Source organism: Melozone crissalis, unplaced genomic scaffold, assembly GCF_028551555.1.
Source record: "Melozone crissalis strain CALT ecotype California unplaced genomic scaffold, PUWL_Pcris_2 ptg000027l_1, whole genome shotgun sequence".
NCBI classification, from domain to species: Eukaryota; Metazoa; Chordata; class Aves; order Passeriformes; family Passerellidae; genus Melozone; species Melozone crissalis.
Window position 1 is genome coordinate 65373698 of NW_026535805.1, and position 24837 is coordinate 65398534.

The window sequence follows — 24837 nt, forward strand, 5'->3', positions numbered from 1 at the left end:
ACAGATTAAGGCTGAAATAGCCAAATGAGCATATAAAATTCAGAAAAAATAAGGGCCAATGGAGAAGCAGTAAAGTGCGGGTGAATTCCTTATTTGCAAGGAGAAAAAGGGGGGAAAAAGTAATATTAGGTATAACAGAGGAATGCAAATTTTTGGGGTGTCTGTTGGTCAACCCTGTACCTGATTACAGCATACAGATGTAATAATAAACTGTAATAATAAACCATAGTAGTAAGTCTTAAATATGAACCTGTTTTTCATATTATCTCTATCTGACTGGCTTGTGCAGATAGGGTCATCTCTGAGTTCTAGTAAAACAATGGGGGATGAACCAAACCTTTCTAAAAGAATTTATCTCATCCAGAAAACCATCAAGCATTTTGCATCAGCAACCTCTTCAGTTTTTTCCCAGTGTTTTACATATACTTAATTGTTCTTGCATATATGCCATGTACTAATTGGCTTCAATCCTGGTTTTCAGACTCACTCTTCAATAAGGCAAGATCATTCATATGTTTAACATGGTGTTTTAAAGCTTAATGTCTGCAAAATTAGTAGGCTTACTTTTGCTAATGCACCATAAAGGCAGTATTCAAGGGAACTGGATCTGGGTCACCTCTTCAGTAATTCTAGTCAATATGTCAGTTTGGAAAGTGAACCATCTATACCTAATATTGGATTATCAAACAAAATCTGTACAACCAAATCCATATAATACTTGTTTAAAATATTTTAATGTCAGAAGTTGTCACAAAAACCTCACTGGAATCAAGATATGTTGCAGCAACCTCCTGTCACACATCCACAGGATTTACATGTTCACAAGAGAAAATTAGATTGGTTGTCATGATTTGTTATTGAAAAATCCTTCAGAGCAGTCATTTATCATCTTTCTGCTCCACACAGGTATTTTGTTTATTTATTTCAAATTTCTTTACAGGGATTGAAGTCAAATTGAGTAGTATCTAATTGTCCAATTTCTCCTTCTTTATTCCATTAGCAACCATAATGTTTGCCCTTTCCTAATGTTTAGATATGACACTTGGCAGACACAAATCCCCTGAAATAATAACAACAATAAAAGTTTAGGTCTTTAAAACATAAAAACTATCCAGCAAACAAACCAAAAAACATTTCAAGTATTTTTATCTGTACAGAGAGAGAATTGGCTAATTTACTTTCATAAAAATTAAAAAGCAATCCAGCAGCATGTATTTTTGAAAATTGAGTCCCAAATTTAACAAAGAATCCAGTGCTTTCAAATCTCTAGAGTATTATAATAAGCAATATCAAGCAAAATGAAAAAGTTATGATGCTTAGATGCTGTGTGTTTCATCATTAACACAGGTTACACAAAGAACCAGAGCTTCAGCAGAGCTACTTATTAAATGCCTTTCAAATTTGTGTAAACCTTGAATATTTCTTAAAACCTTGTAGTCCTTGACTTGGACTAACTATCATGACATGTCCTAGTATAATTAGAACTCGCCAAACAATTTCCACAAATAGTCTGGGATTTTAGCTTTGGTGGAAATAATTTCCAATAGGCAGTTTAAATGCAAACACCCTACTTTGGTGGGGAAAAGGAATTTAAAAGTGTGGAAGTAGCCAGACCAATTAACTTCATAACCTCGTACTGTCAATATAAATTGATATGTTTAACAATATAAACATATCAATAATAACTACAGCTTCTACTACCTTGCCTAATACCTCTAACTTTGTGTCATAGACACAGAGCAAAGTCATAGAATCAGAGAGTCATAGAATATTCTGAGCTGGAAGGGATCCACAAGCATCATCAAAGTCTAAATTATGGCCCTTCACAGGTAAGAATCACCATATTTGTTTGACATCTTTTGGCAAAGAGACCCATAAATAAAGCTGGTTTAGACCCAAGAACCAATGTCTTAGTCCTTTCCCTTTTTCTTTATTTAAATGTGTACAGAATTCATTATGTTCTGGAGATTCAGTTTGCAAAAAAAAAAAAAAAAAAGTCAGAGGCAATATAAGAGACAAAGAAGAAAGCCAGGTTTAACAAAGTAATTTTTTACATGCTTGATAACCTTGAATCCTAGTTTTTTAATGGCCTATGAAAACCAGAATCTGAATGAATCTATCCACATCTAACCTTCTCCCTTTGTGAAAGATTAAGTTGGACTCTAAAAGCAATGAAGAAAACTCACCGCAGGCAACACAGTAATGAAACTCTAAGGACCTGTTTAATTCTTCAGGAATGTCCACGCTCAAAAGGAAAGATAAATTTGCAGCTATCAAAAATTTTACTTCAAGGCAGGTCTTCAAGTGACCTTCAATCTCTTAAGGTTATCTTTCCTCTAAATTTTAAATCAAGCTCTTGCCTTGCTATTTGGGTCTGTACAAACATTATGTAACTGACACTAATAGGCTCCATTAATCTAGGTCAGAAAAGGATCTCTTCTGCTTTCAGTTATCATTGCCAAATTTTATATGATGCCTTTGTGATATATGTATCTGAGAAGTCACATTTTGATTGCTTTTAAAGCAAATTTTAACAGGATATGTAAAGTCTGAGTTGATCACAATTGTCCTTTTAATATTTTTATGTTTTCTAGTTTTGTTTACTTGATCTGCCCAAATTCATTATAAACTTTTTTTTCCTCACTTTTTGGCAGAGAACAATCCAAGGTTTGTTGCTCTCAGTTGTACCTTAAATTTTAAACTTCTGAAATTAAGGTCCTAATTCCTTCTTTTCATACTCAGAATGGAAAAAGTGAAATAGATTTGTACTGCCTAACTTTAGATGGTAGGCCGAGGCAAGTTAAGATTAGCAAAAGTGACTCTTCTAAAGGATGATTTAAAGGGCTGATACCAAGTTTCACACTTGAACAGTTCTCTGGAACAGAAAAGGTTTCTGCACTGATTATTTAGGCAGTTTGTGGAGACTAGGCAATTAATTTAGGAAATCAAATTATGTATCTAGTGATATGTATATAGTTGTAGGACTGTCTCCAAAATTTTTTGAAAATTGAGGGAGAGTATGTCTTCTTTTTTTTAACTGAACTCATTATGTGTGTCCAAACTGATAAGGAAAAAACTTTGAATAGTTACTAAAGCACTTGCAGTAGATAGTTAATCCAATAAAAGATATCCAAATCCAATACCTTTTCCCTGGGCATTCATAATCACCTGGTTTTCATATTGGTTTAATTAATAATTAAAAGTCATGACAAAGAGAGCAATTAAATCACAGAATTATAGAACAGTTTGGGTTGGAAGGGAGCTTTAAATGTAATGGAGGTCAACCCCACTGCAAAAAGCTGGCACACCTTCAAATAGATCAGATGGCTCAGAGCTCCACTAATTTGACCTTGAATGTTTCCACAGATGGGGTGTGCATCAACTCTCTGGGCAACTTTTGCCAGTGCTTTACTGCCCTTAATGTAAGAAAAACTTCTTTTTTATGGCTTAACTAAATCAACACTCTTTCAGTTTAAAATTAGCACCTCTGGTCCTATTACGATATGTTCTGCTAAAATTCCCAGTCATTCTTATAGGCCCCCTTTAGATACTGAAAGGATTCAATAAGGTCACACTGGAGCCTTCCCTTCTCCAGGGTGAACAGCCTCAGCTCCCCCAGTCTCTCCTCACAGGAGTGATGTTCCATCCCTCTGATGTGTCCTTCCTCTGGATCTGTTAGAGCTGGGCCATGCCCTTCTTATTTTGGGAGCCCCAGGGCTGGATGCAGAGGTGCAGGGGTCTCACCAGAGCAGAGTAGAGGGGCAGAATCACCTGCCCTGACCTGCTGACTCTACTTTTGATGCAGCCCAGGACACAGTTGGCTTTCTACTCCCCAAGTCCTCCCTGCCCTTCAAGTGCCTTATCACAACTTCTAGGAGGATCTGTTCCTTGATCTTCCCAGGAACACGGATGAGGCTGACAGGTCAGTAGTTCCTGCGTTCCTCCTTTCTATCAGTTTTAAAAGTGGGTGCAATGTTTCCTCTCTACTTCTCACCAGGGACTTCACCAGACTTCAATGGGTTTGCAAACATCGTGGAGAGTGGCTTGGCAACAACATCAGCCAATTTTCTTGGGATTCTGGGATGTATGTCATCAAGTCCCATAGACTTAAGCATGTTCAGGTTCCTGAAGTGGTCACAAATCTGATCCTACAGTGGGAGGGACTTTGCTCTCCCATCATTGATCTTGCAGTCCATCCACTAGGCAGTTTTAAAACTGACTACATGTGCATGCAAGCTCTACAAATTTTCCAACAATGTAATCACACAAATTAAAAAAAAATTGATAATATAATGGAAATCTTACCTGGTCAGAGGGAGAACAGCATTTATTTGCCATTTTCATCTATGAGAGAGGGAAGAACACATAGAGTTATTGGTATGCTGAAGAGTTTCTGTGATGGAACTAGCATTGATTGACTTAGTTATTGAATACTATATTACTACTTCCAAATTATATTTGTATGAAATTTTATCAGTCAGTGCTTAAATAGTAGATTTTTATTATTATAGCAAATTTGCAAAACCAAGGACTTGAAAGACAAAAGCTTTTAATCAGTTTTCCTTAAATACCTCATAAAGATTTGCATTTATGAATTTAACTTTGCCAGTCTGAGTGAAAATACTATACTGTACTGTAGACATCTCACTTAGGTCTCAATTAAACAATTGCTTAAGCAGATTCTTAAATGATGTTTGCAATTAAGTCCTTGTGACCATAGAGTGTAGGATGTATTTACAGATGCAATGAAAATTGCATGGGCTTTCCTGTTAATTTGTTCTTCAAGACAAAGTTTTTCCTCTTTGTTTAGGTAATAAAGAGTTTTGATCATTTTGATTTTTCTCTGGCAGTCATAGTTTGCACATATGAGTGGTGGACAAATACTGAAATATATAGTACACAAATACTTCCTTAAATGTAACATTTTTTAAAGTGCAATTTTATTAAGTGTAGATAAGAATTTAGAAAGAAATATATTAGCGTGTAAAACCATACTTCCATACATTCTAGGAGGAAGCTGAAAACTGTCCTAGAGTTGATGAGTACTTCCAAAGGACCTTGTTGTCAAAAAGCTTGTTTTATTAGAAATGAAAGGTTTGTGATGGAAGACCAAAACCCTACACCTGTGAACAGGGAAAACTCCAATTGCCATAGGAAATGAACAGAAGAATTCCAGGGCTATTGTTTGTATCCTGGGCACACCAGATTTGTAAGATCAAATCTGTGAATGTATCTCTTGTTAATATGGTGATGCCATTGGCTGCTGTGGTGAGTTGGCTCTGGCCTGTAGCTGAGCATCCACATAGCTGCTCACTCCCTCCTCCCTACCAGCAGGAAGGGTGAGAGAATAGGAAAAGCAAAAACAAGAAAACTTCTGAGTCAAGATGAACAGGGGTTAAGTGAAAGAAACAAGAAAAATTCAAGTGATGCGAATGCAATCACTCTCTGCCTCCCACAAGCAAGCTTCAAGCATCAGCCATCTTGGAAGATAAACCCACACCTCTTTTCTCCATGATGTCATTTCAATTGCTGAGCACAATGGTGTGGAATATCTCTTTGCGCACTTTCAGTCAGCTAACCCATCCGTGTCCCTTCCTAATTCCTTGTTCCATCCTCTGCTGAGGTGGGTGGGGTGTGTCAGAGAAAAAGTCAAAGCCTTCATTTCATGCATGAACTGTTCAGCACCAATCAAAACACTGGTGTGTTATTAATGCTGTTCTAGCCACAAATACAAAACACAGCACCTGCTGCTACAAAGAGAGCTCCTCCCATCCCAGCCAGACCAGTACATGTGGATGGGCCAACAGACTTTGTGTCATGGTAATGACACAGGCCTCAGGAAGTGTCAGGGTTTATACACACACTCTTGCAACTAACAGAGGACAATAACAAATCATTGTCCTCCACATAGTGAAGTATCTATGACCATAAACAAAATGACCTTAGGAAAAAAGGCAATGTGGAGGGGTAGGATGACAACAGGAGTCTTGACTGTATGGACAGAGGGTGATAGCAATGCTCAGGGCTGTAGGAGGTCTCTAGTCAGTCCTAACCCATCATGGGCCATAAGGGGTTTCTTCTCCCTCACACACTCACTTTTGCAGCCCTTTGGAATTGAAGTGTGCAGTTAAATGGTGCAGATTTGCTGGTGGGCCAGACAGCTGGGGGTGACTGAGGGTCTGAGGTAGAGGTGACCAAGCTGCTGGGAGCCGGGGGCATCTGCCAGGCCTGGCTGCGTGTTGGGAGATCCTGCCAGGCTCTTGAAGTGGCCCTAACAGCTCCTGGCCACCCTAGAGGAGGAGCAGGGACTACCACAACAGCAGTGGGTCACAGGCTGCAGGGTTGGCAACCACTGCTTAGCACAGGCAGAGAGTAACCAGGAGGATGGAACTGGAATTTGGCTGCTAACTGGACAGAAGGGCCCCAGCAAGGCTCTTGGCAGATCATGCACCAGGTGTGCCTTCCTCAGCCTGGCACAACTGCAGGGCTGCACTGTTCTGGAGCTGGTCTGGAGCACTGGCTGGGAGAAGAGTCCCCCATGGGGCCTCATCAGTAACAAACCAGCTGGAACTCAAGAACCTCACTCTGTAACGTGGTTAAAACAAATTGGTGAAACGGCCACTGTTGCAGAAGGAAGCAGTCCCCAGTCTGATTTGGTGGTGGGCTTAATCCTGAAGGAAGAGCTGTGCAGGACATAATGAAAAGTCACCTGGAATATTTCAATGTCAGTAGAAATGGTGATACACCCTGCCCATAGTCAAGACCAACCTTTCTCCTGTGCCTCAGACACAAATACATACACAAATTAACTACAGAAAAGCCATGTTAGACACACAGAAAATATAATTTCCTTTCATGTGTCCAAAACCTTACTCAATAATAAGATTACTATAGTACAAACCAGTGCAAGTAAATGGGTTCAGATGTGCTTGGAAAAAAGTGTGTCAGACTGACTATGAAGGTTTCCTGCACCAAGCAGGTAGAATATTTTGAAGAGCACCCTAATAACCAGCTCAGCTTCCCACTGGAAAGTATAATAGGGAAGAATGTTTGGACTCCACAGTTTTTCACTGCACAGGCAACTCATTCCCTATTCCAAGCAGGATGGCTGCAGCCCTGATGTTGCTGTGGGGAGAGGAAAAAGATCTGCTTCTATATCATATTACATCCCAGTGTCACAGGGCTGAGAAGTACGAACTCTTCACTTTGCCCAGCACCACGTGTGCCCTTCACATGTCTCCACAGCTGGTGCAGACAGGCAGGAATACAAATGGGATAAATTTACCTTGCTAGCACTGCAGTATAGAAATGTGAGCTGGACACAGCAGGGGAACTAAAACAAAAAACCTGGGTCTGCAAAGACTGCAGGCTACTTGGAAAAGGAACTATTAAGCAAATTGTAATTCCTACACTCTGTTCTAAATGGATACATACAGGGAAGGACCTAAAATTATTCAGAACGATTTACCTAAATCTAAATGCCTCCCAGGCTGGGATTTATTTCACATATAATATACCTTTATTCTCTTTCAGGAAAACAGTGAAACATCTTCACAGGCACCTATTTTCTCCTGGCTGTATTAGTATCCTATGTGACTTATTGTTTGACCAAGTTTAGGGGATGTGGGTCCTATCCCTACTGAATACACTTTACAACCTCTACAGTTTCAACTGTGGTACTTTCAACTGGAAATTTTGCATTTAAAACAGAAAAAAAGCAGCAGTGAAGAAATATTATGCATTCTCACCCTGGGAATAGAACTGTTTGTATAATCACTGAGGCAGTCGAATTTGTATACTGCTTCCTGCACACAAGGATTTTGTTTTCATCTACATGTACCCCAAATCTGCTGTGTAAAGAAAGCAAGACCTCCTCAATTTTCTTTCTTTTTTGTTAATGTATGTTTAAAGATTATAAGTCTCTCCCTATTACAACAGACATTTCACACAACTGCAACACAAAATATCCCCAGATACGTGTTCACATGAAGAAATAAAAGAGAAGGTTTACAGACTATGACATATACAATTAAAAAAACATGTCATGGGCATAAATGTGATCTGGATTAATAACCCCACTTTAATATCAAATTTTAAGTTTCTACCATCGTCCAATGAAACTGCTGGAATGATTTATAAAAACCATAAATAATTTTTAAAGTGGAACAAGAGCATCATAACTTGTTCTCTGACCTGCTTATGACCTACTCATTTATTTACATTTTTTTTAAACAATAACACCATTAGAATTTAATGTGAAAAACCACAAAACCTTGAGAAAGTTTTATATATATAAGAAACAAATCTGTATAATGTAAATGAACTGACAGCATTATGTTTAGGTGCTTCTACTGATTATGACTGAAATTATGCTCAGTGCTATATTGCAAAGACAATAATTAAGATCCATAAGAAAACCTGCATATATCTTATAGCTGTCAATCTGAATGGTGAAAAACAGAGAGAGAAATATATAAATTATCCCAAAGACCTTTCTCCTAGAAAGTCATAGCCATTACAGCACTGTCACTTCAGCCTACAAAGAACCCTTCAGCTGAAGAAATTAAGAACAGGAGCAGTGAGAAGCACAGGCAGAATAATTTATTTCCTGTGCTTCTTGTTCAATCATGGAAGATTCACTGCCAGTTTCTGTTACTCCTCTTCCCCCAGTTTTTTCAACTGCACCTCCTTCTGCAAGAAAAGAGGTGTATGAAGAAATAAATCTCAGGTGCTGATTCACCTGCATTTATTTCTGCCAAGGATAAATGCAAAAAGCTTTGAGAATATTGAAAATGAGGATTGAATCACAAAGGACGATGATAGGGTAGTTTCATGCTGGTGGAAAAGTATGTGAAAAAACAGAATATGTACAGAGAGGTGAATAATTTGGGGCAAGGGTCCTCAGAAATGCATGTTGCTTGTAAAGCTGATTGTAACTAGGAGATTTTCTGAGCTAAACATACAAAGCATGTATCAGCAATGAGGGCTGAAAAGATACTCTTAGGTTTTTCTCCACATTGTAGCATTCTCTGTGCTCCTCTGTCATCTAAGAATTAAGTCCAGGCTGGTACCAGAATCATTATTTCTCATCCTACAAGTAACACTCTTTAAATATGTACAGGGACAGCACTCCTATGCAGTGACAAGTTCTCACATCTCCACTGTTGAAAGATGACTCCTCCTATACACTTGATCCCCAGAGAGCTTGCCTTTGTATAGAACTTAGATGTTTCAGTAGCACTTCAAAAGAGTAGTCTGACATTAGCAGAAGTGTCACATTGTGGCAGAGCTATTTTTGCACTACCTACGCTAGGACTGTCTCCTGGCATCAGCAGGAGATCTGACAAAGAGCTGCTGAACATGACTTTATTAGGGTAAAATAAAAAAAAAAATAAAGTATATTAGGGTAAAGTGATACAGGAAAGATTGTACAAAAAAATCCGTATTAAGAGCTCTTTAAGAACTAAAATTCTAAAAGAAATTATTTAAAATGTCATGCAAATATGTAGGGCAAAAAGTGTAGATAAATGTAACACAAATAGGCACATTTTAAGTAAGAATGACTAAAGTACGAGAAAAGTTGCTAAAGTCATGAAACAAGTACCAGCAAAACAAAATGTAAAACTGTGTGGAAGTAAAACATGAATAACGGTAAGTATTGCTTAAAAACCTCGTAATAGCTCAGGTAAGGATGCTGACATTATGCCAACAGTGTTAGCAAAAAAGTCCATTGTGATCATGCATCTAGCAACTAATTTCTATACTGGGATAATGGTGTGGGACAGAATAGGAAATCAATAGTTTAACCATTTGGAGAAGCAACTGAACTTTGAGTCAGCAAGTACTCATGAAAATAACCCATAACCAGATAAGGAGCTCTCTGAAATAATTTCTGAATGAGTAGTGATTATCTTTGCTCCTGGAGAATGGGGAGATACTCTACAGGGCTGGAGAAGTGCAGAGACAAGAAGAAACTCTGAAGGAATAAGAGATTCATTCCCCAATGTCAGTGTCAGAGGTATGATAAGAAAAGAATCATTTTTTGAAATTATAAGACTAAGGTAATCAAAAGGATTCCAAATGGACTTCCAAGAAGCTGGATTCAAAGGCCTGTCCTAAGCACTGTGGAGGGTTCTCTGTGTTTTCTGGCTGCTCAGAGGCAGAGAGCTGTTCAGCCTTCTGCTGTACTCCAGCCTCTCAATCCCCATCTTAAAAATAGTTTGCAACAAAAGGGATTCTCACTGACTACTGCATCTCCCCTTCTGATGGTCAATAATTAAATAAATGCTCTGGCCTGACCTTTCCAGTTGTACCACAGGTTGCAGGCCTGACAAAACCTGGAAAGCCACTGTCCAAGCAAAAAAGTTTACATGCTTCTCATATGAACTTACATGAGTTTGCTTTGTAACTCACTAAGAACACAAAACATGGATATTCATCATGACTGTTGTTTCTCAGGCCCTTCCTGGGAGCTGCCAGTTATATGAACACCAGATGGACTACTTTATTGACAGAATTCACTAGAAAAAGATAGTGGAGAAAACTAAGAAAATCCTCAGTTCATAATAAAATATTGCTGCTGACAGGTCACAGCACAGTGAAGATGCTGTGTCACATAATTACTGCACATAGTCCTTTGGAAAAAACTGACTAGCACCCTATGACTAACAAAAGCTGCCTGCATTTATTTTTATTCTTATTCACTTATATCATTGGAATGGCTCTTATTCAGTGAATTTCTCCACAAAGAAAGAAAAAGGCTTAGTAACTATGAATTGGAATTTCTCTAGAAATATTACCATACACTTTCTTAGAATTATTACATAATAATACCCTGTACGTTATCTGAGTCACTAAATAGTATTTGAAAAGAACACGTCATAAGCAAAAATGTCAGATTTTGCAAAGAGATTGTTTACGCAATTGAATATTTTAAAAGAATTAATGGAATAAATGAATATATTAAAAGAATTAATGGAATAAATGAACTATTATGATCAAATGTGATTCATGTAGCTTTTGAAGAATAGGAAAACAAATGAAATTTTAAGTCTGTTTTAACCAACAGACTTAAAGATTTATGTTGAAATTTAATACAAATTATTCACAATATAATCTGGAGACCTAAGCAACAGTTCATTTAGAGTACAAAGCACAAATAAAAGTCAGGCTACTAAATCATAATTTACAAAAGAAGTTAACAGACTATGCACATGTAGAGAAAGAAAATATTAAAACCTGCATAGGCAATTTTTTTCAGGGATAGCTGTGCTATTGCATTTTCATCACTGAATTTTATCATTTTTTAAAGACAAATATACTTTCAAAATTGTACATTTTTGAGTTCCCTATTTAACGTCATCGTTAATTCCATAATTATCAATGTTTTTAGCTGCTCTTTGATGGAATAATAGATGTGCTGTCCAAATAGTAATTTTCTGTTTCTCTGGGGACTAGTTAATACTTCTGTTTGCAAAGGCAATTGTTACTTATTAATTTACAGGAGTAACTTAAAATAGTATAAGCATCTTTATACTTCTAGGAAGTGAGATGGAATAATGTGTCCTTGAATAAATCAACTCTTAGACAACTTAGAGATGTAAAATTACTGTCTCCAGTAAGTCTCAGTAAATCATTCTTCACTAGCTACAGAATTTTCACACGCTTGTTTCAAAATAAACAAATTTAACAAAGAGCTGCTGAACATGACTTTATTAAGGTAAAATAAAAAAAAAAAAGCAACAAATGCTAATTTCAAGCATGGTTTAACTACAAAAATGTGAAAATGAAATATTTGGTCACATCTAAAGCTCTGTGAAATGACCACTACTGATACATATTTTGACCTAAAAATCTTTAAAATGATAAATGCAATCTGATTTTCTACTGGTTTCTGTTCTATGCTAACACTGCAAGCCTTGAAAACTTCTTAATACTTTTGATCAGGTGGCTCTCCCTATTTTGTCCTTTCTCTTTTTCCTCCCCATACACAAGCATTTTATATATTGTACTTTAAGGTGAATTGTTTTTTACCTTTTGAAAACTAGAAATAACTTTACAATAGCATAAACAAGAAAATATGCAGAAAGTAACATACATTTTGAAGTGTCAAATCACTGATGTTAGTAGACATTGCTCTCAGCCAGTCAGCACTCTCCTGGGCTGTATAAAACTGAAGTATCCCAGTACTAACTCCATCGAGTGCCAGCACTTCAAATGCATTAGATCTGCAGTAAGAAGAAATATATCCGTAAAGGAAGATATGTCAGTTTTCTGAAACTGCCCAATATTTATCAGTGTTCAAGTGATTTTTATGCCTTTTGACAAGTTTTTGACTGTTTAATTTACCAATCAATAGAAAGGCAACAAACCCAAGGATAATAGGGCAGTACCAAGAGTAACAGATACAAGAAGTGTTTTCTCTGTACCAATATATACAAGTGCTGATGATCATTTACTTCCCCTGGGCATATATATTATATTCATAATTATTGAACTTAAGGTAGTGTATTCAGGAAATATGCACTGGGCCTTTTTGAAGACAAAAATAGTGGTTTTTAAAACCAAAATGCCAATTTTATTTATTGCACTTTGGCTTCATTTACTGGGAATGTATGAAGATTCAAAGCACTGTCTTCCTTAGCTTCCATTTCTTGGATTCCTAAAGGTTTTTTTATGTCGTATTCAAAGCAATGGTTACTTCAAGCACTCTTATATCATAGGAATTTGAAAAATGTTCTTAAAAGCTTCTTCAAAAATTTTCCCTAGTCTTCTCAAAACAGCATTGGCATAGGCTAATGTGCAATTGCATTTTGTTAAATTTTAATGCAACTTTTATGTGTTTACAGCAACTTTATTCTGCAAATTCCAATGCTTTCCTTCCCTCACTATCTGCAGTAAGTTAGGCACTGCATATGTACCTTTGAAATTTCCTGCACCTGAATGCTGGTGGGATATGCTTTTTTAACTCTTAAAAGTTTCCTATAGGAACCACAAAAGCTCATTAAGTAGTGGCATGAAAGTACACTGGTCTAAATTTTAAAAAAGTGACACACAATAGTTGCAATAACTAAACTTCAGAAAGATAACCAGATTATTTGAATGCCTATGATTGCTAGGAGAGTTAGATTTTAGTTATATACTATTGTGAAAGACAATTATAATTATCACAATGATTTAGCATACATTTGTTTTGTGTATAATATGGAGAATATCACCACTACCTCCTACATTTGTAAATTAGATATTTATACTTATATGCTATATTGCCCCATTTTTGGTACCAACCTAAAAGAAAGCTAACTAATGAATCAGAATACTGCTCTATGAAGTTGCTGAGTCTTCCTGGGGATCTCTGATGTAAGGTAAAATCCTCTACTGCTTAATTGATGATATATGTCAACATTCAAAATGACATATAGTGTTAATGTGCAGTTATTCATTCCTGACTTATAGAAAAATGTTATTAACCTAACCTTTGTCATTTGTAGGGAGTTTGATGGTGAACATGAATACTGAACTCTATATACTTGCTAGAAAAGGACTACCCATTATACACAATATAAATGAAACAACGTATTTAATAGATATATGTGAGATGCTTTGTTTTTAAAGGAGCTGTAAAGCATTATATCTGCTGTTTGCAAAAATTAGCATGCTTGGCCTGAAGACTTAGATATGTATCAGCCAATTGTCCATTTTTCTTTCATGACTGAATAATCATGGGAACTACTAAAACTTGATGGCAGTGGCACAATTCTGTGTCATTTTTATTCCAGTAATCTCTTTCACCTCTTCAGAAAGAAGGAAAATATTAAAAAAATCCTTTTATTGCCTTCAAGTAAACTGAGTAAAATAATCACGTCCCAAACATATTGTTCTTTTTACCTAAGGCTCTGACATAGATCCCAACAGTGCTGTAATAAAATGATTTATGGTATGATCTCCTCAACATCCCACTGAGACAGTGAGAACCTGTCAGCCCTTATGCATTGATCCACACTGGTGCCTGCAAACAGACTTAATTTAATGCTGTGAGGAGAAGCCCTTCACAATGCCCAGCTTAGGTATCCCATTCAAATATCAAAGCTAAGATGCTAGGATCCTGTGCAGAGCTGTGCAGAGCATTTAAGAGAGCCAAGCAATAGTATGTGCTCTCCATGGAGCCACAGGGTGTCTAGATACTAACTCAGCCTCTGCAGACACACAAAGACCTGAATGCCTTATCCCAGTGGCACAAAGTTCCCTATGTGGCTGATGAAAGATCACAGAAGGGAACTCCTTGGTTAACAACTGAGGCAACCAAAATAGGCAATCAAAATTAAAAAAACAACTTTTATTATAAAAATCACTGAATATTTTACCATTTGAAACAGGGTGCTGGTGATAGAGTGGATTACACTAAAGCCCCTTTTTAAAATATGGTGATCAATTACAGACAGTTAATAATATTCAATATTCATCTAGAGATGGAACACTTCACTAACATGATATTTGCACAGAATCAAATAGTGTGTGAGGAATCCTGCTAGTCCCCTAGTCCAGCCTCCTCACTAACTTTCTTAAAATACAAGTCTTTTCCACAGGAACACCAAAACTGGACACAGAGGGAGCTACCTCAGGTGTGGCGTCAGGAATGCAAGTAGATGAGAATAGGTAAGAACAACCATTTCCCTTGACTATGTTATTGCTAACACAGCCCCTTATATGGGACTTCACCACTGAACCTGTGCTCAGCTGGCTCCTGCTCAGTGAGGAGTCTGCCAGGCTCCCCAGGCCCTGCCTGCAGAGCTCGTTCCCTTGTGCCAGAACACCAATGTTGGGATTCATAAAATTAGAGGGTTTTGAGAAAGTGGTAAAAAAGACAGGCCTCAGACAGCAGATTTGTGAACATTGCTAATACAGCAAAAAGTTTTCTAAGCAGTAGAGCAGACGTGAGAAATAGAACAATAAGCCCCTGTGATTTGCCCTTATAGGTTGCAACAAGTTTATTTATGTATATCTTTAGAAAGTTAGTATGAATGAGTCTCTGTGCTTTGTCTCTCATAAATGAGCCATTGTGTTAGAAAATAAGTCCCTATTGTGTTAACTACCATTATGTGTGTTTCATATGATTGGATAGAATTATTGTCAATATGTTTTGCTCTATGAGTGATTGGCTGAAACCTAGGCTGAGATGGCTTTATGCTACCCTGTAACGTGACGTTTCCTCAGCATTCCATTTGAATCAGCGAGCTGTAAACATACTCTGTCTCCATTGTCCTAACAATGTACTGAGGCTGATGTGTAAAATAAACAGCTCACAACACTGATTCAGATTGTCCCGTTCCGTTTGTGGCTGTATATAGCGTGCCGGCTCGGCACACTGACACCAGGACATTCTTTTCCCAGGGCTCAGGCTGGTTCAAGGCTCCTGATGAGCCAGTGGTGGTCACATTATCTGGCACAAGAGATGGAGACCTTTGGGGCACTGCTGTACCCACTGGGCTGGCTTGGCAGAAAGGTGGTTTTAGCAGAAAGCAGTTCAGTGTAAATGACATAGGACAAAAAAACAGCCAGTGCTTTTCAAAGTTTATATATGCCAGTCATGGTAGTAACACAATGCTTTTGCCCTGAAGCTTAATCAACTTTACTACAAACTTTATTTCTTGCTTTCAGTTACAAAAGTTTCTCTCTGAAGATCCCATAATATATTGATATTGTTCCATGTACCACACGGTGTTCTAAAAAGCATAGTGTGCAGAAGGCTACAAGTAAAAACAGATATCCAAACTAAAAACAAAAGCTTAACAAAATAAATCCTAAGGCTTTTGTTTTAAGTGAAACAATCAAAGCAAGCACCAAGATGGCACTGGAATTCACAAGAAAATAAATCCTACAGGCTTAAGTGACATGCATTTCTCTCTGCCATTTCCTCAAAACAGAGAAAAGAAAAAAAGACACAACAAAGCACCTACTCCTGTTAGCTGTCAAGGAGGAGCTTTCCATTTAATACCAAATAATAAGTTTGAAAGGTTTCAAGATGCTAGAAAGTTGACGTAGGTTTTTATTTTCATTGTTGGTTTGTATTTCTTTTTTCCCTGAGGCCATAAGATGATTTTAAAACACAGACAGAGGAAATTTCTACATCTTCTATTACTGAAGTTATGCTACTGACTACTGTAACTAGAACAAGAAATTAATATTTGCATTTCCTAAATACTAGAAATTTGTGTTGCACTGCCATCACATTTCTTACTTTGAGATTTTTCTCCTTATCTGTAAATTTGTTTCCTTCAAGCATTTCTGCTAAGGAGCATGAGGCACCATTTTCAATACTCAGTGTCTTTCTATCTCACTTTCATGGTGAAATTATGAATAGATCTGCATTCCTGGTTTCTTCTGGAGTTTGTTTATGGTATTAATTTCTTGTAATAAAATAAACACTCTTTGTGAGCATGGCAGTCAGAATAACAGATAAGACTTTAGGTTTTCTTCTTGACATTGACACATTGAAACAAGTACTACTAATTAATATTAGTAAGGAAATCTTTCCATACAAGCAGTTTGCTGCTATAGTTGTGTTAAATCCAAAGACTTTTCTAAGATAAAAAGTATTTTCAGTGCCAGCTGAAGTGGGAAGAGCTGAACTTTTACTTTACTGGAGGCTAAGAAATCCAGCAAAGCATATATTTTTACTTTTTAGTATCTGCAGCATGTGAAACCGTCTCTCTTAGACTTATATAGGTATTTTATTATATAGATATTTCTACAAAAATCTAGACGTAGGCTTGACTGCAACTCTTTCATCTTTACTACCATGCTGATACAGACAGATGGATTTGTTCAGCTTTGCATCTTCCCAGGTCCTGAATCAGTACTTCCTCCTGTTTGTATAATTTTTTTAATGTTTGAGTTAGTTTTTATTGCTATTGTTACAACATTTTATTGTGGCTTGTTTATAATACTACACGGCCCTCTTGATAGAATGTCTACTTAGACTGAAGTTTTAAGGACTATGGGTAGATCTGAGTGGAAATTCTCCAAAAGGAAGGATCTGAATTACTTAATCTCTTTGAAATGTCATGTTAGAAGTAATGGAATTTTGTATTGTAAATGTCACAGAACCTCGGATCTTACAAAATGTTTAAATGTGAGCATATGACTGGACTATCAACAGAAACCATGTAGCTCAGAAGATATCAAAACATTAAACATAAACTTAATTGCATTTTATGTTTGTGGTTTTGGGAGGAACATTTTGATTCCAGTATTGTAACTTTTATTTTCATTACACTTATAGAAACCAAATAAGATAACTGAAGTAACACAAACATATGTACTTCTACAGATATTTTCTAACTGATGTGTCAGAAAACTGTGAGAAAGTTCATTTAGTTTTGTAACTCAGTGTGCTTAATTTCAAGATTTTTTCAAAATGGTTCATTCAATTTCTTATTTTCAATTTATTTACCTAATTAAAGGCATTTTGTTAACTTACTGAAATGATAAATGGAAAATACCATTCTTCAGAAAAAATCTGTTAAGAACCCAGTGAACACATTAAAAAAAATTAAAAACACACAATACTTTGGAGTAATTGCAATGGCCAGAATACCAAGAAATAAACATAGCACTAAATCTAATTAGGTTGTTTTGTAATTGACATCACAGCTACATGGGCTCATAGCTACTGGGCATGAATTACTTTCATTCCACTCACTATTTCAGTCTCCCATATTTGAAATAAGCATTTTTTCTTCAGTCCCTCAACTTAAAATGTTCAAGATGTTATATGTATTGTACCTTTACTCAAAGCTTCTGCCAATACACTGTATAAAATCATTATACATTACTACCAGTATCAGCTGCAAGGACTAAAAATAGTAATATTTGCATTTCCCCAAATAAAAATTACATAACAGAAATGAAAGACTACAGTGCATGATCTGTATTCCTCAGCTTCTAAAAGACTACCTATCTTTACTTTTCTATCTTAAAAAAGAAAACCATCTCAAACTAGAATATGAACCACAAATTCCTTTGGGTGAGAAAAAGCTTACTTATATTATTTCTCTGTTAAGCTTACATCACATTTATTGACCAATTCAATCCTCAACAGTCAAAAAATGCTTCCATTGCCAACTAGCAATTAAGAGTATTCACAGCAATAGCATTCTCACTACATTTATATTGCCTTACTTCTCACAGAGAAAAATTACATTGATGGATTAGTGAGAAGTCTAGAATAATAAAAGCAGTAGTGCTATATAATAAAGGCAAATGAATAAAAAATGATTAATTTCTAACTAACCAAAAAGACTAATTAGCATGCTACATAAATAAATACCTTCAGACAGACTCCAACCATATCAAGAATGCGAAATACACTAATTCAAGCTGATTTCAGTAGTTGATACAAAGTTTAATCTTCCATTGAGAACAGGAATGACATCTACTATGTTTCTTATCTTTCCTTTAAAATATTCAGGGAAAATTTTTTTTGCTTTTGTTTTGTGGTATTGATAAACATATTTCACATGCCCAGTGTTTAGTATTTTAGCCATTCCTTTATATGGAAGGAAAATACCTATCCCATTCTCTCTTGTTTCTGTTAATGCATATGGTGTTAACAGAATTAAAAATATATGAAAAAATATTCTTGTGTCATTAAGTCACAGTCTAAAGACTTCCTGTGAAAAATACAATAAAAAGTCAAGTGAAACAAAAAGCCAGAGGCAAGTTGCCTTTCTTTTCACATGAACAACAAATAAGAATCAAACAGATACATGTGATCTTGGCCATCTCATGACACAAGAATATGCTGAAAGCATGCCTTTTTTTTGGGCAAAGCTACTGGAAAACTCAATTAACTACAGAAGAACTTTAACTGCACAGTTTAACCACAAAGGAAATAATACAGCCTAAGATGCAGGATGCATACAAGTTATGACAGACTCATGGACTCATGTAGTACAGGAAAAACAAACATGGTGTCAACCCATGTATGAAAATAGGCTCCAAATAAATATGGTAAAATTAGGAAATCAGTCAGAAGGATCTGTGATCCATTCAGGGGAATGAATTTGTGTTCACTCCAATGGCTTTGGACTGATGGCTGCAATCTAAAAGGGAACAAAGACAGGCAGATGTGGTTGAAAGCCGGATTATTATCCAGACTGATCAGAGGTTTTATTCCATGCAAAGCAAGTATTTATTTTAGAGAGTAATTACAGAAGACATATGTTGGACACTATACATATATGAACATGGGGAAATGCAAAAAGAGGATACGAGTTGGATAATAGTAAAAACACATATATGCATTTCACAGTACATCGTAAGAGCAGTCTGGTGTCCCTCAGGCACAGAAATCCCACTTTTAGTAAGAATATGGGAAATGCCTCATCCACAGTTAGCCTCAAGGCAATATCCTTTTAATGCTCATATAGCTGACTTGTTGGTTCACCAAAACAAGCAAGGAGCACTTACTCTAGAAGTAAAGTATCATGGGATGACAGTAGGCTTTATGGCACTATTTCATATTCCTTCAGAGTGTATACAACAATAATAAAACACCCACTAATAATAGAAGAGTGGAATATATAATAAATATATATGGGAGTGAGATACATCACAAGAGAATATGTCTCTCCAAGACTAAAACTGAAAGCACTAAGTTCCTCAAATCTTACACAAAAAATACATCTGTGATGGGTTGATCTCGGGCCAGTAGCCAAGAATCCACACTGCCATTCACTCCCCCAGCCCTCTCCAGAGGCATAGCAGAGAGGATTTGAAGAAGAAAAAACCTCATAAACTGAAATTAAGGAAGTTTAATAAATAAACAGAAGAGGGAAAACCCCCATCTAACGAAATTACAACAAAACAAGTGATGCAAATACAACCACTCACTGTCTCTCACAAGCAGAATGATGTCCTGACAGTCTCCACGAAATGGCTCACTTTCCCCACGCCCTCTCTGCTCAGTTTTTATTGCTGAGCAAAGATGCTGCACAGCATGGAATGTTCCTTTGTTCAGTTTGGTTCACTGGTCCTGCTTGTGCCTCCTCTTAAATTCTTGCCTACCCTGGGTCTATTCACTGTGTAGGACAGACCAAGGAAAAGAGAAAGCCTTGATGGTGTGCAAGCCCTGATCAGCAACAACCACTCTACTGGTGTGTTATTAATATTGCTTTAGTCACAAATGAAAACACAGCACCATATGGACTACTATAAAGAAGATGAGCTCTATCTCAGCCAGAGCCAGTACAAAGCTGGAGCGGTTTTACTTCAGAGAATTCTCAAAATTCACATGCTACTCTACTGGAATCCCTTGGGATTTCTCCATCTAATGTGTAAAGTACACAGCACAGGAATAAAAGCTCTTCAAACTATCAGGGTGGTAACTGAAGTCAGAGGTTTAAATGTTCTATCCTCTTCCATTTATCCTTCAGATTCTAGAACACTGATGATAAGTTGATGCCTAAATGTGAACACTGAGATTTTTTTATTTAATTCACTAAATGTCTAAGCCTTGAATGGTTGGAGGTTTGTGATAGGTTGGGCAAGACTGGACAGTATGAACTTGTCAGCTGAAGTAGAGAGGAAGAAAGTGGTGGAGAAGTGATGAGACACTAAGTTGAAGAGAATTAAATGTTCAAAGAAAGTCTGTGGAAGAAGGTAAAACTTTTCTGGACAATTTATTATTCACCTGTGATGCTTTAACACAAAGTCTGGGAGAGGAGCTGCCAACTGCCTTAGAAGATGAATTACTCTAAGTTAAAGCAGCATATCTGTCCTACTAGAAAAATAATGTGTTTCTGGTCATTTTGAGGAAACAGGTAGAAAATCGGACATAAGTCAATAAAGGTTTTCACACGAATTTCTGGTATCTCATCATAGCAGGTGACCTGTACATTGATTCTTCTATAGAGATTCCAATTACCTCCTTAATATGTATTAAAGGCAAACAAAAATTGGGCAACCTCTAAAGACCAAGGAAAATAATGACAGTGAATGAACTCCTGTTCTGATACATATGGAGAACTATGGACTGCTTGGCCTACAACTACTGGTAGGTTTGAGAGAGTTGTACCATAGAATGGTTTGCAGAAAAAGCTTATGTATTCTGCAATGTGTAAAACTTTCTCAAGTATATTATTTATTGAAGCTTTATTAAACTTCACTTTTGCTTTTATATTTCCTGAAGCCCAGTAAAATAGCCTCTGACATCCTATTCCACAGTTTATTAACCATTAGTTATGCCTGTGAGATGCAAAAAAAATCTATGATCAAAAATACAGTATTTTGTACCATGTACTTTGCCAAAATCTCATCAATATGAGTTTCTTTATGACACTGATAAAAGTATATCTACATGACATGATAGCACAGGCATGATGATTATGCACTGTGTCATCCTTTATAATGAAAAAGGGGAGTTAATTGACAATATTAGAATTGGGGAATATAGAAGTATCCTATTAGGTATACTGAAGGAAATGTAGTAGCTTCAAAATTCATTCACATAACACTGGGATTAACTTTTGTGCTAGCTGCTGATGCTAACTGAATTCCCAAGATACAACAGATTATAGAAATGTATTTTTAGGAGCTTTACCTTATCTTTGGTAATCACCATGAATACCATTAATCTTAGGAGAAGATGAACTGCATAGCTTTTAATAAGAAGAATTGCATATCTCCACTCAGGTCCTGTAAAGCCAACAATCCACAGCAAAACACTTTGTACAGCTAACTAATCCAGTGCCTCCCCTTTCAGATTACAAACCTTAATTTATCTGTTCCGGTTTTGTACCTCGAGATTCGAGCCATCGACAGAGGAACTGATAAGGCGTCCAGCCAGCGCTTCTCGTATTTTGGTTCATTAGCTATGGGTGAAGAAGGTGATGATGGAGCCTGTGCAGAATAAATGAGAAACAGTAGGAGAGCTTAGAATACAATATAGTGAAAAACCCATGAATATGCATCTCTGGCTCTGTTTGTCTCAGAAGTGAATAATCATCACAATAAAAGTATTCAAGAAACTCAGAGTGGAGTAGAGAAATGAAAACTCGTATGTTACCCATCTTGATATTTTGCTCTTGGTGCAATTTCAGTATTGCTTTAACATTAAACACATCTAAATTTTTGTTAATATTGATAACTGATACTAGAAAGTAAAGAGATTTCAGCCATAAATACCATGATTTTATTCTAAATGCAGCATAATATACATTGTAGTTTAAATTAATTTGTTGTGTATGACTCTTCTGCATCCTTCTATCATCAGAGAAAATGACATAAATAATATCCTAATTAAATACTACAATAGAATATTTATTTGTGCATTGTGCTCTTATTTATTTTAAGAGTAGATTAAAAATTCTAATTCCTGTGTTATCATACTATAGATGGACGACTTTTGAAATTTTATCTTTGAAGTCTTTCTTCAAATGTCTCTAGTAGAAAGACAAGAGTTGAGCATTTCACTCTTTTATAAAGATACTAGTAAAATTTACACAAAGTTGGCTGAGAAAGATTTACAGACATACACATTTAGGTCAAAGTTAGGCATTTGTACTCTTTCTGAACCAAAATTTTTTTATCCTGCATTGAGCGGAGAACTTTCCAGTAGAAAACAGAGTTGAAAGTTAGTTATTTTTATATGAGCTGTACATAAGCACTGAGTAGTACTTATGAAAGCAAAGAAACCACAGAATGACCCAAATTCAGTTCTGTTCTGCCAGGTGTTCAAAACCCATAAAACTTACACATAATAAAAAGCATTCTAGGAATTGTCTATTTCTTTTTCTTGCTCATAAGGATTTAGGTTTTTCCCCCCTAAAGCCCCTTCTTACAGTCAACAAGGGCTGATCTATTTGCTTCTTTAAATAAATCAAAATAGTGAGTTTCAAATTCTAACAGGATGACTGAGACTTGATGACAGAAGTATAATTTCCTAGTAAAAGAAAAAATTGTAATGAAATTGCTGGAGTTGGTAGCACAAAGGACTATTTCAGACAGAATTTATTTTGGGGACAAGAATTTCATTTAGAGCATTTGCTATCCCCTAGAACCACACAGGTCTCATTTGACTGAGATGTCCTGGTGTTTTTGCAGTATGAGTATTTCATAATCAAGCCCACAGACTAATTTTGTTTTATGAAATTAGACACAAAAGGCTAAGGTGACTTTAAAATCTAGAATAAATTTATTAGTATCACAATGAAGAATCTGACATATATTACCGAATTCTGCATGAACCAAAATAATTGACAGAACTCCATGGAATCTGAAGTTGAGAAGGATCAACATAATCTAAAATTGTCTGTCTGGAAACCAAAATGTCTAGGAATAAAACAAGGTAGCTTATTGCAGTCAAATATAAATACTTGATTATGATCACTGAATCCAAGAATGAGAAAATAAAGGAACATAAAAATTCCTGCAACAACATCATTGATTGTTCCCACCCTCTAAACTCTCAAGATGCAGAAAACATCTAGACAATTTAAACATAAATATATATTTCTTGTGAACTATTAATTTTACTTATTTTTATCAGGTTATTGAACATCCTGATAAATATTCTGTAATATTCTAGGTAATTTAAGAGCATTTGGCAGGAAAAAAAAATTAGTAGGTTACAGAGGCAGTTTAATATTTCCATTTGAGTCCCTTACACTTCAAACAAATGCTTCAGTAGGGTATCAGCATAAAGAAAAAGTATCTCAATGCAAGAAAAAGCTAGAATTTTAGTAAAATGTACATCACACCTATTCATTAGGTTAATGAATTGAAAGGGAAAATTGGCCAACATCACTTGGTCAAATATCTATTAACCCCAAAGCTATGAAACTGCAGCATAGAAATATTCATGTCAAAATACTAAACTGTTAAAACTGCTGAGAACTCCTAAAGCAAATGGGTCTTATCCAGACAATTTCAAAGATTTTATATTTGAAAAGTACACTAGAAGGAATAATTTATTTTTTTCCCACGGTTCCAAACTACTTATATCTGCAGAAATCCTACTGCATGATCTGAACATTAATGGCCAAGAACAGCAAAAGGGTATGAAGGGGTCAAGCTAGTCTAAGTTTCAAATATGTATTTCTTATGAAGCCATACTCTACTAACCAGTTTATTGAAGAGCATAAAGTTGGAATTACTCCTCTTCATTTTCTTAAGGGCAAACGAGGGAATACATATGTCCACAAGACCATTGCAGAGAAATAAAATTCTATCATAGGACCAGCAGCTCATTTTGTTCTATTTAACCTGTAATCTATGAACAATTCAATCTGAGACTCCGTGATATATTCTTGTCAAAACACAAGGATAAAAATAAGAAACTGAGAAGGAAGCAAGTAAAAAAACAAGAGAAAGGGCTGTGGAAGAAGCTCAATGTACTGAATGAGAGATAAAAGAACTGCTAAAAATATAGTAGATAAATGTATGCAATGATCAATGCATGCATGAGCAATGCACATGAAGAAAAACAATATTAACTTTTCCCACTGTTATGGGATATGAACAGGTGATTACAACTCAAAATTTAGATCTTGAAATTTAGATGTTGAACAGAATTTTTTAACAATTAGATAAACAAAGATTCATTGGTCTGGAAAAGAAACTGCAGAGGGAATTGTATGACTGAGATGTGTAAAAAAATAAATAACAGAGAAAGGGGTTAAGAAACAGTGGTTCACTTGGTATTTTCACATAAGAACCAGGGGTATTGATTAGAAGTAAAAGACATAGGATAAAAACAGAGAATGAATGTGTTAGTCTACATAACAAACTGGTTCAGGAAGCATCTATGTCAGAAGTCACCAGAGATGCAGGAAATAT

General features: G+C 36.1%; 1 protein-coding gene across 1 annotated transcript in view; it reads right to left on the bottom strand.

Moving 5' to 3' along the window:
• SNTG2 (syntrophin gamma 2) overlaps nt 1–24837 on the bottom strand; it is a 126508-nt gene that overhangs the window by 43021 nt on the left and 58650 nt on the right. The window contains exons 8-10 of the mRNA XM_054279336.1: nt 21773–21900; nt 12098–12227; nt 4306–4344 (exon numbers count right to left, since the gene is read on the bottom strand). Coding sequence (XP_054135311.1) covers nt 4306–4344; nt 12098–12227; nt 21773–21900 — 297 coding nt within the window. The remainder of the gene's footprint in view (nt 1–4305; nt 4345–12097; nt 12228–21772; nt 21901–24837) is intronic.